The following is a 14152-nucleotide window of genomic DNA, read 5'->3' as shown; positions in this document are numbered from 1 at the left end:
AAAATATGTAGATGTGGATCACTGTGAGTGCATGATGAGGAAGACTGAAACAAACTTTGGCTGTCTTTGAAATCAAAACGAATTACAAACTGAATTATACCCAAGGTTTATGACAAAGGAAATATTATTTTAAATTTACTTTTATGAATGAAATATGCAATTCTACATCTGTTGTAGTGGTGAAACAGCTAGTGGACAAAAGGTCAATTAAACAAATGAAATTATTGGTTCTTCAAAATACCAAAGTGTTTAGAGCAGAACATTCACAATCAAAATGCACTCCACATTGCTGCAAATTTTTTCATCCTGCAGGAGAGAGGCAGAAGAGCTATAGTGAATACACAGAAACTATACCTACCCATCCCAGATTGACCTAACCTAAATCTTTCTGCAAACAAATTTGCAACTATTTTCTACAATGTTGTTTTATTTCTGCTGCAAAATGATGGGACAGATTTAAACAGATGCTTAACTCTCCCACTAAACTGAAGGGAGTTCTATCCTTAAATGTACAACAGAAAAGCCAAAGGTATGACAATCTTCCAAAAACCTACTTTGAAGTACCTAGCAAGGGAGTACTTTGGTCACTTTTTGACCAACTGCATCCTCAGGAGAGATTCTGGACAAAACACTGGAACAAAGCAAAAGCCTCTATGTAGTCCTGTCCTAACATTTTTCCCTCTTAATTTTGGTTTAGTTTCTATATCTTTTCCTTTCAGACGATCAATGCATGAAGCTAGTCTGCATAAGGCAGTAGCAGGGAGTTGAGAGAAAAAAAGAGTCATAAAGAAAGATGATTTGGAAAAACCATTATACACAGCCAGAAACTGGCAGGAAAAGAATGGGCCAACAAGAGGGATAAGTCAAGTCTAAACTTAGTTCATAAATAATCACCCAAATAGTGGCTCTAGTCCCAAGGATAAGTGAATTATAGTTGGTCCAGGCCACATACTCAGCTTATTTGTGGATGGTTGTTTTATTCTAATTAAAACATTTAATTACATCTCTGGGATTATACTAATTCAACATTTTTAAGCAGTGACATAAAAACAATATACAATCAAGTGTTTCTAAATACAACATAACAGACATTTCAAAGGTGAAATTGCATATGCTTAAGGGATAATTTCAGTTCAAAATTTTACTCATGTTAAGGAAAAAAATAGGATAATTGTATAAATATCCAAGTTCCACCATTATTCAGGTACTTATTGCTACATCTGTCCAATGAACATCGGGTGATCTACAGAACTCATCTCGTAATCAGACAGATTAACTTACACATTTTCCTTGAAGACATCTGATGTAATTTTCTCTTCATCTGAATAAACTATATCATCAGTAGTCAATCCTATGCTTTGGAGAGCTAAAATATTAGAAGAGGGGGAAAGGAAAAGGCTTATAAATTGCTGTTAAAACCTACAGTTGGTCTTTTATTTCATTTAAAAAGAAAAAAACAGCATTTTTTCAGAGTTCCGTCAAATTTCCTAATTGTCCACTAGAAAAATTGAGGATGTCCTTACACTTTTAAAAATGTACAATATATGTAAACCTTGCCTGGAGATACATTTAATTTATTCTAAAACAGCTTATTTCCTGATTTTTCCATTGGAAAAAAATTGAAAGACTCCTCAGGGGAAAAAAAATGAAAACAAACCCAGTCCTTTCCCATCCTAATTTTTCTGATTTTTTCAAGTGCTTCGGGTCTCTGTCATTGAGGAGGTGTGCTTCTAAAGCAACACAACCAGGGCTCAATGAGAAGCAGGCATGAAGGAATGTCTTTCCCAGTTCTTCTCTTGGTGATGAAAATATATGTAGTGGGCAAGTGATCTTAATTTGTTTTAGTAGAATGAGAATATTATTGAAACTGTTTTAAAACTCTGGCTTACATCTGAAGACTGACAAGTAGATAAAAATGAGAAATGAGTACTTACCTCCTTTGTACTGAGGTACGGTTATGTAGCCCTCGCCTGCAGTATCTAACATATCAAACATAGCATTCAAGTTTGCTTCATCCAAAAGATAAGGATAGTCATTTGTCATTCTTGCAAGCTTTATTTTTTCTAATGTCTGTATCAAGAACTCTCTTGGTTTTTCTGTCACAAAAGAACATTTGACCACACTGTTACACAATTTTAAGCTTATTTTTTATGATGAATATTGCTGTGTTTAACAATTACCGTTGCCTACATTCTCATGCTTCCAAGGCAGTACAACAGTCATATCCAAATACTACAATACTATCAGCCTATGATAAAATGCAATAGTAGTACAAGCTGAGCCAAATAAATATAGTCTTTTTTGTCTTCTGTTAGCTGCCTTAAGTCTGGACATTGCTAATATCAGTATCACAGCTGGCCTAGAACACTACAGCACCTGAGGCATTAATAGCCCCCCCCCCCCTTTTTTAAAATGTAGCCATTGGGTCTGCACTTTCAAAGGGAGACGTGTAAGTGAATTGGATTCCCTCACATTGTTTTCCCACAAAGTGGATGCCTGTAAAATTTCCCAGTAGAAACAGCTTAGGGGAGGTGATTTTTGGTGGGAAAATTACACAAGAGGATGAATGAAAAAGCTCTTTCCTGCTGCTGGTTTCAGCAGCCCAAACAGTTGCATTTGGTAAAAGTAAAAAATCTGCACAATGGATGATAGAATTTACACACAAAGGCCTGTTCTATCTGAGAAGACTCTATGTCTTCTGGGCACTTTCTGTTGTATTGGTACACTTTCCAAACTAATGCACAGTACAAAGACCAGTGCAATCCAAAGCAAGCAATTAGTGTTGATGCTCCAAACAATGAATGCACAATAACTTACACCACTCCAAAGCCATCTTTTACACTATTTGGCTTGGGATCAGCACACCTCAAGGGCAGCCTGCTTCTATCTGTAAACTACTCAGTCACTATGGTCATCTTCCAGGATCCTTGACTGTGTGCCTCCTCATCTGAGACTAGATGAGCGGAAACATGTGAGCTCTTCTCAGTTGTGCCACCAAGGCTGTCCCCCTTGATTACTGTCTTCTGCCAGCGTGTAAAGACTTACCTATTTCATACGGCATTCCCTTGATGACCCACCTTCCTGTTTATGAATTTTAATTTTGTATATTTGTTTGTCTGTTTAATAGGGTTTATATGTATTTTAACAGCTTGTTTTAATTGATCTGATTACTCACTACCCAGGAGACTACCGGTATAAATGCGGTGGAAAGGCAGCATTACAATGTTCTACAAATAAATACAAATAAATAAAACACCTTAAGCCCCTTTTTCTCACTGCAGTTGTAGTTCTCACAGCATGAATGGTGATTAAATTTGTAACACATATTTTATTATATTTAAATGCACATTTGCTATTTTGGGACCTCTTGTTCAGAGGCCTTTCCTTTATTGTTAACAGTATATGTGTATAGAGGTGTCGCGGGCGCGCATTGTCAGCTCGTTAGAAAAGATATACTGCTCCAAAGTTTTCTCGAAATGCCACTAAAAGGCTATCCAAATGCAGCCCCATCCCAGCTCACTTTGTCATATTCGTGCTGACACATACGCCAACCCTGGGGACGAGACCCGTGCACACAACCACCTGGACGTCGCATTTGCATCAGACAGGCGACCATTCGAGAAGGCCGACCTAAGTATGCGGGGAGTGCTGGTGGGCGTCCCCGCAGACAGCCTTACCTGGGCGGTGATACAGCAGCAACGCGCTTAGATTATGCAAAAGGTCGGGGATTTTGTGCTGCTCCAGGTACTTGCACCCTTCCTCCTCACGCGCCATCGCCGTTGCTAGGAGACCGAGGGGAACGCTGCCTCCCTCCGGTACGGCGCAGATCACGTGATAAAAAATATTATAGCCAATCAGCGGCGAGTTTAAGCTTATTTTCTGACGTTCCACCTCTTCCCCTAGAAGAGCCTTAGAAACAATGGATTTCACCGCGTGGTCCTATGCGGAGTTCGTCCCCTTCGAGCCCTTTGGAATGAACAATCCAAAGACAGGCGTAACTCCGCCTGGGTTCGCGCCAACTGAATGCGAAAACTAGCAGAGGGCAAGCCGCATGTTGAACTTTTGAAAAGGTGATGCTGAGAATTAAGCCTGCTTGTTTCCGAGCGGGACTACCGAGTTGCTGCGGCCGAAATAACAAGAGCGTATTGTCGCACTCGCGCCCAGGCGCCGCCGCGGCAGAGGTGCAGGGCGCGTGCGTGCCCCCGGCCCAGTTCCCCCTCACTCCGCCCCTGGTTGCACCTTAAGCACGAACACATCTGACACAACATGTCAGGCGCCCACCCCAGAAGGGGTATTTTGTTATTCAAAAATAAGCTTATTAGTCTTTAGAGAACAGCTTCTACTGTAGAGCTGTGGCTATGCTAAACTTCGCGGCTTCGTGTTGATGTGTTTGGGGCTGTGTAGGGATGGGTGGAGGAAGGGGAAAGTGAGGATGGGGTATGAGTCTGAAATTGTGTGCATCGAGGAATGCTGCTGTAAATTTCGTTGTGCGTGCACAATGACAATAAAATGCTTATGCTTATTTTTACTGATACAAACTATTCAACCAGACCTTTCTGGAATGACTTTCCTGTAGGATTGCTATAACTTCAGGAGTCTGAGAGGTCATAATGAAAATTCAATATGCCGCTTTGAGTTTACATGGGGGGGGGGGGGGATATTCATCAGCAAAAATTTTGCCTAACCTTGTTGAGGGTCCTGTTTATATGTCACTCCTTAGCAGGTGTGGGTGGGGGGAGGTGCTATCTGGTGATGAGAAATATCTGTCAAGCACATTTTTTCTGCCTACAAGCCAGTGGCGTATGTGATCCTCTCCTCTTCGTTTTATCTTCACAACAGTTTTATCTTGACAATTCTGTGAAAGTAGTTCAACACAGGGAAATGGATGTAGCTGTAGCCCTTGCATGGGAGAAAATCAATTTTATCTGTCTTGTCCAACATCATATTGGGGGGAGGATGAGAATGGGAAACCATTATCTCCTCAAATTGGCCTGGCAGCATTTTCCTTCTAATCTCGAAGGGAAGGGAAGGGAAGGAATGCAAAACCAGACTAGATAGGAGATCATTATAATGTATAGAAGACACAGGCCAATTACCCACTGCAGCTGTTCTCCACCTTTGCCCCACTCTGGCGCAAAAAGTCACATCAGAAGTTCTCTCCCTTTCCCTGCAGAACGCGAGAAGCAAGAAAGGGACAAGAGGAAGTGCGTCAAGACAAGATTTTTTGTCCCAATATGCCAGGGAGGTAGGTATAGATTTTTTAGGGGGGGTTCAGGGGGCACACCCCCACCTACCCCTAGGGCATGGCCATGCCTCCCCAACCCCCACCCCCAGCCTAGCACTTATAAAAGCAGCTCTACAAGGCCGGCAGACTCCCCCACCCTGCCCTCCCGTGCCCCCCACCAGCTGGGCTCCCAGCCGGCAGTTCCTTCTGCCCTCCCCTCTGGGCAGAGGGATAGAGGGAAAATGGAGCCCGGTGCAAAATCTGAGTTTTGTGCCCCCCCCTTCCCCGGCCAGCCGCTGTGATGCTGGAATCCACCCCCAAACAGCATCACTTTTAATGGTGTTTAAACTAGAGAGCCCAAATTCTCCTTTTAAATCCACCTTAAAGGGAGAATCTGGGTGCCCAGTTAAACAACATTGAAAATGATGCTGTTTTGGGGAGGATTATCCCCCACCGTGAAGCAGCATCACTTTCAATATGGCGTAGTGGTTAAGAGCAGGTGCATTCTAATCTGGAGGAACCAGGTTTGATTTCCCGCTCTGGCACTTGAGCTGTGGAGGCTTATCTGGGGAATTCAGATTAGCCTGTGCACTCCCACACATGCCAGCTGGGTGACCTTGAGCTAGTCACAGCTTTTCGGAGCTCTCTCAGCCCCACCCACCTCACAGAGTGTTTGTTGTGAAGGGGAAGGTCAAGGAGATTGTAAGCTTCTTTGAGTCTCCTACAGGAGAGAAAGGGAGGATATAAATCCAAACTCTTCTTCTTCTTCTAAAATGAGGACCTCAGATTCTCCCTTTAAATCCATGCCGAAGGGGGCGTATTTAAAAGGAAAATCTGGGGAAATTTGGGGGGTGCCTGCTTTCAGGGGTGCAATTGTTAAGCTAGCAGCACCAAACTTTTAGGGTATCAATAAGAGACTCTCCTGATGATACCTGCCAGGTTTGGTGAAGTTTGGTTCAGGGTGTCCAAAGTTATGGACCCTCAAATGTGTAGCCCCCATCTTCTATTAGCTCCCATTGGAAACAATGGAGGATGGGGGCACCCCCTTTGGGAATCCATAGCTTTGGACCCCCTGGACCAAACCTCACCAAACCTGGGTAGTATCATCAGGAGATTCCTCCAAACAATCCCTGAAAGTTTGGTGCTGCTAGCCTAAACAATGCACCCCCTGCAGGCCAAAAACCAAAAAACCCACTAAAATGTTTTTAAAAACCCACAAACGGGTGGGCGGAGCTTCGGACATGAATGGGGGGGGTTGAACCTGAGAACCCCCCCTTACCTACGTCCTTGCAATATGCTTCCTCTCTTGGCATGCTGCAAAGAGGAAGCATATCAGGACAAGATTTCTTGCCTTGACACGCTTCAGTGGGACCGGTGGGTAATCTGCCGCAGAAATATATTTTATAAAATGAAGGAGAATAATGTAAGCTACTTTGGATCCCCATGAGGGAAAAGGCAAGGTATAAATGAAGAAATGCATGCTATTATTTTAAATGGTTATTTTCTTAATACTGCAGTTGCAGCAGAAAAAATAAAAAGAGAATGTAATAATCGAATAAAATATTGCAAAATATTCTAGTATGGAGGAAGCTTTCCCTGATAAAACTTGTCTTTCCTTTAGAAAGGTAAGAAAAAAACCATTGTGCAAGGGTTTTTTTTTACAAACATATAAATTATTTTATTTACAAAGCCATGTTACAAAAAATAATAATAAAGCAACCCCCCCTCCCAAAACAAAGAAACAAAAAATACAATCGCTCACTAGAGAATATCTCCAGGCCTGGTGTTGAACCATGGCAGTATCAGTCAGATACAAGTTTGTTCTTTTTCCTTTTTTCAAAACTGTAAGCCATTAAGTCTGCTATTTACACCTACTTTCGACACTTACAATTATCACAAGCATGGAATGGGTTCTCTCTGATACTGCTAATACATAAAAGGTGCAGAAGAATGAAAATACTTAGTGTTACAAAATATGGGTTTGTAGAAAAAAAGTTGACTGTACATGTATGGCATTTTTCTTTCAGAATGATTGGACATGCTTTCTTCAAAAGTCTTTTGGAAAAAAGATTCTAAAATCTGTAGTAGGAAAGCACAACAGAGGAGGTGCAAATTTATTTCTGTGCAACGGTTTATATTCCCCATGACTGACCAGCTATGCAAAACCCACAGAGTTTTGTTAAAGTGCCATGGGTCAACAGCATAACAAAATATAAGGTGTTAATAGAAAAAATTTATTTTTCTTCTTTTAAACAATAGATCACTGAGAATCGGCAATAATAGAATATGCTGTATAAACTATGCTCTACAAAGGTTGATCAGCACTATGTACAATTGTTAACATCGATACAAAAGAAGGCATACAAGTTACCCAAGTTGCGCACTTTAAAATTTTTTAAATATGGCTGACAGGTCTATGCATTGCGTATGTGTAACAACCAAAGCTTCTGAGACTCTATTGCTGGAAACAAATCACAAAGTCTTCAGGGGAAAAAACAGGAGGAGAAGAAAACCTGTTGAATGAATGGTATGCTAAAATACACTGTAGGCTGGTCCAGTTTATATCCATTTTAAAAATGCATTTCACTTTCCAGGCTGAGCATTTTAAATATGGATTACATTAAATAGTGATTTTTTATGTAGGGGACAAAAAAAGGATGGGATATTCCATTTGATTTCCAAAATGCTGTCAGGCCTCTGCCTGTTAAAAGGGAAGTATACATATATAAGTAGCATTCAAAGAACACTCTCCATAGCCACCAAAGTCCAGCTTTCTACACAAAGAATGCATGTTGAATTTAAAAAATCTTAATACAACTGAATTGCTCCTCCAGTAAGTGGGACTGCCATAAATTATCAAAAGCAGCCCTGAATCTTACCACCACTATTTTCCTCTGGAAGTAGAAATTATCATTCCCCAATTGGAGGGGGTTACTGAGATTTTAAAACTCCTGCAGTTGTACAATGCAAAATAAATTAGTTAAAAAACATCAAACAAGGCTTTGCTCCTAAAATTGAAGACAAAAAACTGTGCAAAAATAACAAAGATATGTACACATTTTTTCAGTCTGAAGAAATGTACAATTAAAATGTAACTCAAAGTACATGAAAAATATAAAACATTGCTTTAACTTTCCTAAGTTTCATATTGTTCATGAAACTATTCCTGTCAACTCCAAAAAAATACCAAAACATAAATTATTACAAAATTAACACTATAAAATTTACTTTAAGAATATGTTCTATTCCTTCCCCCCAACACACAATGGGCCTATTCTTGTTTAAACATTTTATATGTTTTAAAATCCGCCTTTTTTCTTTAAAAAAGAAAAACCATTTCCCTTTTTGCATTATTTCTCCTTTTCCTACAAGATGTAAATAAACCAGCATATAAGTGCACTTTAACACTGTAGAAATAAAAGTTAATTCCTTTGTAGTAATTTTGCAGTACCCTAGTAATATTGATTTTCTGATTACAAAATCTACTTTTATAAAAAAAATTATTCAGTAATTCTTGTAAAACATTGTCAGTGCAATTCAACTGATGCAAATTCAGTATGCCCAAATGTTGTCTTTGAACAAAAAAACCCACAACCAACCAAATTGTTTAATTAAGGAGAATAGTAGCACAGATTCTTCACAGTCCTCCATCTCCACATGAGAAAATTTTCACACAGGGATTCCATCAGTGGAGGCAGGGTGCATTAACCCCTCCAGGCAGTGAGAGGATTAGGAACACCATAATGAATCGGAGGCGTTGCACATAGGAGGTGCTGCACACTGACATGACCGACAGAAGTCAGTGAAACTTGTGGGTGCAAAATACTTCCCCAACTGGTAGATACTGCTGAGAAATGCACTTGGCAATTTTTTTTATCCATAGACAATGATAAATACAAAAGTTACTGTCAATCTGAAATTACAAAGGGGGGGGATACATTTTAGCCATACATGGCATTAGTTTGGAATGTCCATTGCTGTCATTGTTACAGAAACAAACAAACAATGCAATGATTTGCTTAAAAGGCATTAATCCATATCAAACCAGATTGCACAGATCAGAAGCCAATGTATGATTGAAACCAAAATAAACCACTTTTACATTATGTAGATTTCAATTAAAAAACATACCTATGTAAATTAAAACCACAAATCTATGTTAATTAAAACCATCTGCAGGACTCAGAAAATGTTCATTTTGAAGTAGGGCTGATAAGAGCTAAAGATTATAGGCTGGTTGCTTTCCCTCATTATGGAAGTGTCCTTATCCTACCCGTCCGGTTCAACGTCTTCTGAAAAAGAAAAAAAAAGACAGCCAATTTCAGAACAGAATCCCCATTTTGTGTAGCTATGCTAGTTTGTACTGCAACACTAATAATGCATTCGGTGATGCAAAATAAAAGTTTTTAAACATAGGAAAGCTGTCCTTCCTCCAGAGAGATCAGTATTAAACAAATTCAAATTACATGAGAGTCTACATAAAGTGCTCTATTGGCAATTTGGGGAATAGTGTACATGCTTCCTATTTACATATCACATATGTACACATACATAAAGCTGGCTTATACTGAATCAGACTATTGTTCATGAAGGTCAGTACTGCCTACTCAGACTGCCTCGGGTCCTCAGGGTCTAAGGCAGAGGTCATTCACCTCAACTGCCTGGTCTTTTTCAACAGGAAATGCCAGTGACTGAACCTGAAACCTGCTTGCAAAGCAGAGGCTCTTCCACTGAGCTGCAGATCCCTCCCCAGCATCAAACATGTATAAATCAGAGAAAGCAATTTGCAACATATCTGAAAACTGCTGGATTAGATCCTATGGAAGGGATGGGAGTGATTCCTGCTGATTCCCTTCACCTGCTGCAGATCTCTTCTCCCTAAATGCTGTTCCTGGGGATTCCTGTCCCCTAGGCGAAGCGTTAGCCCCATTCAACTATGGAAATAACAGCTTGGATCACAGGATTCAAGCTACTACAGATGGTAAATTTAAAGCAGGATCCAAGCTATCATATACCCCAGAAAATGCCTAGATGTATGGGCATAACCCATCTTGTTTATCGAATATAATTTCTTCTGTAATATGCATACCTTGGCATATCCTTCTGAAATTTTGTTTTAAAATCAAAGCCTATTCTGGAAAATGTTCAGAACTTTTCAAGACTTATGGCAGGTGATCACAGATTTAAATGGCAAGTGAGGGAAATCAAGGTATGACTTCTCAACAACCATCACCTGTTTATTTCCAAAGATTTCATATGTTAACAGAAAGGAAAGCTTTTTTAACAACCTGTTTTCCCCACAGACTTCTGACACCAAGTAAAACTGGGGAGGAGGGGTTACAAAAATTTCCCTAACATTTCTGACTGCTCCTAGAGGTTCAGTCAAGTTGGGGCAGAATTTCTCCACATATGGTGGAACTGTGAAAAAAATTAGATGACACAGGTCTCAGATATATGGAGAATTTTAAAGTAGATATTAGAATGTATATTTAAGTGGACCCCCACCCCATAATGTGTTAAGTAAAAAAAGTGGTAATGCAAATCATCATCATACTAAAATGCTCCAAGAAAGAGTTAATACAAAATTAAGAGTATTCTTCCTACAGTTACCTAGTGAAATATAGGTGTGTGTATTTTCAGAGGTTGATAAATTAGACTATCTATAAATGGACAAGAAAAGTCTCACAAATTTTTCCAGTGACATTTGGAACCGATATATATATGATGATGGACAACACATTTTTTTCATGCTGATTCACAATGACTATTGCCTGAAAGAAATGTGCATGGATAGATCAGCCTCCACAACCTTCTCTTGCTCAGCTTTGAACTTCGTCTGGGGAAAAAGCAATTTTTACTCAACACAGAAGCCTGAAATTCAGCTATTACCTATTAATAGAAAGGATTATAGTGTCAGATATGGATAAGGTGACCAGATTGTCACCTTTTAAAACCGGGACGGGGGGTGGGTGCGCGCGTGCAGGGCCGCCGGAGCGCACTGCCTTTTGGGGCGCTCCCCGGATTCCCGGCCTTTGACAGGGCAGGAAACCAGGGAGCACCCCAAAAGGCAGTGTGCTCCTGCGGCCACGTGCACAGCAGCGTGGGAGGCTGCCGCACTGCCTTCTGGGGCGCTACCCTGTTTCCCTCCCTGTGACAGGGTGGGAAACCGGGGAGCGCCGCAAAAGGCAGTGTGCTTCTGCGGTTGCTTGCACGGGAGGCTGCCGCACTGCCTTCTGGCGTGCTACCCTGTTTCCCGCTCCTTCCGGGAGTGCCCCAGAAGGCAAAATCGGGACAGGTACAAAATCAGGACAGGTACAAAAAATCGGGACAGATTGGTGTAAGGCGGAACTGTCCCGCCAAAAGCGGGACGTCTGGTCACCTTAGACATGGAGCAGAGAAACTTGGGTTCAAATCCCAATTCAACAAGTGATGATGATGAACTCATTTCTCAGCTTAACCTACATCACAAGGTTGTTGTGAGGATAAGGGAAAGCACAGTATATCACTCTGAGCTTCTTAGAGGAAGGGCAGGATAAAAATCTTTCCAAAATATAATTAGCAAGATTAGTTTTTCTTGTTTAAATTAAAACTAAACAATAAATTAAGTTTGAATTATGTTTTGTTAGAACTCACTTGCTTGTTGTGCACTGGATTTGCTGCACTTGAAGGACTGGATTGAGACAAAGCTACACTGCTATTTTTTCCAATCTGCAAGAAAGAAATAATATTTTGAGTTTCAGGGTATGTAAACAAGAAATCTATCCCATAAGCAAGATAAACCTTATTTCAGCCTTAGGGTTTCCTAGGTGGACCAACTGTTTTGATTTTATCAAGAGTGTGTGCATGTGTGCAGAAATCTTACTGAATGGCTTTAAAATGGGGCTAGATTAGCTGAGGATGGGCCCAGCAAGGGCTATCGCCCTGGTTAGTAACAGCAGCCTCCATATTCAGAGGCAGTAAACCTCTGAAATGCAATGCCATGAGGCAATATCCGGGGAACACCCTTGGCCTCTGTACCCTGTTAGCTGGTCCTCCAGGGAAACTGTTTGGTAGCTTTGTGAAACAGGATATTGGAATAGATGAACCTCTGATCCAGTAGAACTGTTCTTATTTTCAATAATATATTGAAGAGAAGATCTCAAACATCATGTACATCAATGAAAGCGCAAATTGTCACAAGGTTCCCAGTTCAAATCTCCCCTTGGCTTTGAAGTCACAACTAGCTCCTAATTTGTAACATGTGAATGATAGTACTAGACTTCCTTACAGGTTGCTGCTTGGACAGGAATTAATGCATTTTTATCATTTAAAAAACAATAGTATATAGATACTTATTCACAATACTGCCATCAAACAGGGATTTCCCACACAGCATCAGTCTGCAATGGATGAACAATTTATTTCTCCTTTCATGAATAATACTCCCTCTTGGAGATAAAACAACAGGAGCACTGTTACCCATACTGCAGTTCACAAGAACCCAGACTGCCAATGTCTTACATCAAATATACAGACACAAAATTAATTTTTTTGGCATAAGATGCAGAGAACATAAAGCACTAGTAATGATCTTGATCAGCATAAAATTGTATCAGCTTCCCAAGCTAGTTGAAGCTGAGGAAAAAAAGTGAGCATGAATTATGCCCCATTGAACACAATACTTAGGTTGGGAAGCTTTGTACATTCCACTTAATTTGGGGCTTGGGATACTGCCAACACTGCTGTGGTCCTGATCCAATTTCAGACTATATCCAGAAGCTCCTTTCTTATAGTTATTATGGAAAACTAGTGCAGTGAAGTAGATGGGTTGGTGGGCTTGGACTAGAAAGAATCTGTGTAGGGATGAACTGCTGACCCAGCAGCACCGTAAGTAGAGCGCTGGAACACCGGCGCTCCTACGGCCTTCTGGTCGCACCGCTCCCCCACCCCTCATCCCCCGATGAGTCACGGGTCATGAACTACCTGGCTCACAACCACCGGGTGTCCTGGACAAAGGGACAATGGTCTTGCCCCCAGGTGAGGATTAGGCCCAGACGCTGATGCTCCTCTCCGCACGTAGCAGCCAGGTGAGATCATGCATCACATGATGATCTCTCAGTCTCCCGCTCTCCCGGAATCCCCCCCGTTCCACCCTCCTACACGCCCCCGCTAGAATCATAATAAAAGGTGCCAAGAACCAGTACGCGAGAGAGTCGCTAGGAACACGGATACCCGCGCTCCCGCTGCTGGCGCTCTCCACCAGATGTTATCACCGCGTCTCATCTCGTTCTTGCGCTGACCTCGCGGGCACGACTACAAGCTGGTGCCGAAACCCGGGAATCCTCGAACCTCCACCCTGCTTACCGTCGCCTGGGAAAGGGCCGCGGTACCGACGTCCGCTGGATCGGCGCATCCAGGGACCCGAGTTCTAGGACACTCTCTCGTCCGACGAAACACCGGTAAGTATGGGAGATTGCAAAAGCAGGGCTTATGACAAGCACGTTAACGAACTAAAAGCGTTAGCGAAATGCGGCAGGGTCTCCATAAAGAGAGGGGAGCTGCGCAAATTGGTTGAGGAGATTGAAGCTCAATGTCCATGGTACCCGGAGGGGGGGACATTGAATCTTAAGGATTGGGAAAACATCGGGCGCACTCTTCGCACAGAGCCTCGGGCGCCGATGTCACTGCTACTGACGTGGAGACTGCAGGTCTATGGCTCCCTTGCTGTAGATCGCCCTCCTTTCGACCCTTCAGCTTCAGTTTCACCCCCAGAATTTTCTCTATCCTCTAAATTGGACGCCTGTCCTCCTTCTGCCCCCCTTGCGCCCCCGCCTCCTTCAAATTCTCCCGCGGCTCGGCCGCCCCCTCCCCTTGCTCCGCCTTCATTTTCTGAAGCCACAGCACCTCCGTCAGCGCCACGTAATGGCGCGGGTTTCAAAACCCTCGCAG

The 14152-nt window shown here is 41.9% G+C and overlaps 2 protein-coding genes across 5 annotated transcripts in view; both read right to left on the bottom strand.

The window, feature by feature from the left end:
• Positions 1–90: 90 nt before the first annotated feature.
• EFCAB10 (EF-hand calcium binding domain 10) lies at positions 91–4098 on the bottom strand. The gene is made up of 4 exons (XM_048501814.1): positions 3678–4098; positions 1935–2096; positions 1282–1366; positions 91–306 (listed from the first exon to the last, which is right to left on the bottom strand). Exons 1-4 carry the CDS (start codon positions 3772–3774, stop codon positions 270–272), a joined length of 381 nt encoding a protein of 126 aa, XP_048357771.1. The 5' UTR covers positions 3775–4098; the 3' UTR covers positions 91–269.
• Positions 4099–6875: 2777 nt separating this feature from the next.
• Positions 6876–14152, bottom strand: part of ATXN7L1 (ataxin 7 like 1) — a 78630-nt gene continuing 71353 nt past the window's right edge. For all 4 annotated transcript variants that reach the window (XM_048500690.1, XM_048500691.1, XM_048500692.1 and 1 more), the window contains 2 exons: positions 11858–11932; positions 6876–9516 (listed from right to left, as the gene is read on the bottom strand). In XM_048500690.1, coding sequence (XP_048356647.1) covers positions 9475–9516; positions 11858–11932 — 117 coding nt within the window. In that variant the 3' untranslated portion in view covers positions 6876–9474. The remainder of the gene's footprint in view (positions 9517–11857; positions 11933–14152) is intronic.

This window comes from Sphaerodactylus townsendi, linkage group LG06, assembly GCF_021028975.2.
Source record: "Sphaerodactylus townsendi isolate TG3544 linkage group LG06, MPM_Stown_v2.3, whole genome shotgun sequence".
Taxonomy (NCBI): domain Eukaryota; kingdom Metazoa; phylum Chordata; class Lepidosauria; order Squamata; family Sphaerodactylidae; genus Sphaerodactylus; species Sphaerodactylus townsendi.
Note: the sequence above shows the minus strand (reverse complement) of the source record. Positions and strands in the feature narration are given on the sequence as shown.

What these genes read in the sequence shown, in the direction of transcription:
- EFCAB10 (XM_048501814.1), bottom strand. Translation starts at nt 3,774, where the DNA reads ATGGCGCGTGAGGAGGAAGGGTGCAAGTACCTGGAGCAGCACAAAATC. An exon ending in GCTGCTGTATCACCGCCCAG is followed by an intron (nt 2,097 to 3,677) that starts GTAAGGCTGTCT and finishes CTTTTGTGACAG; the next exon opens with AAAAACCAAGAGAGTTCTTG. An exon ending in CGTACCTCAGTACAAAGGAG is followed by an intron (nt 1,367 to 1,934) that starts GTAAGTACTCAT and finishes CTAATATTTTAG; the next exon opens with CTCTCCAAAGCATAGGATTG.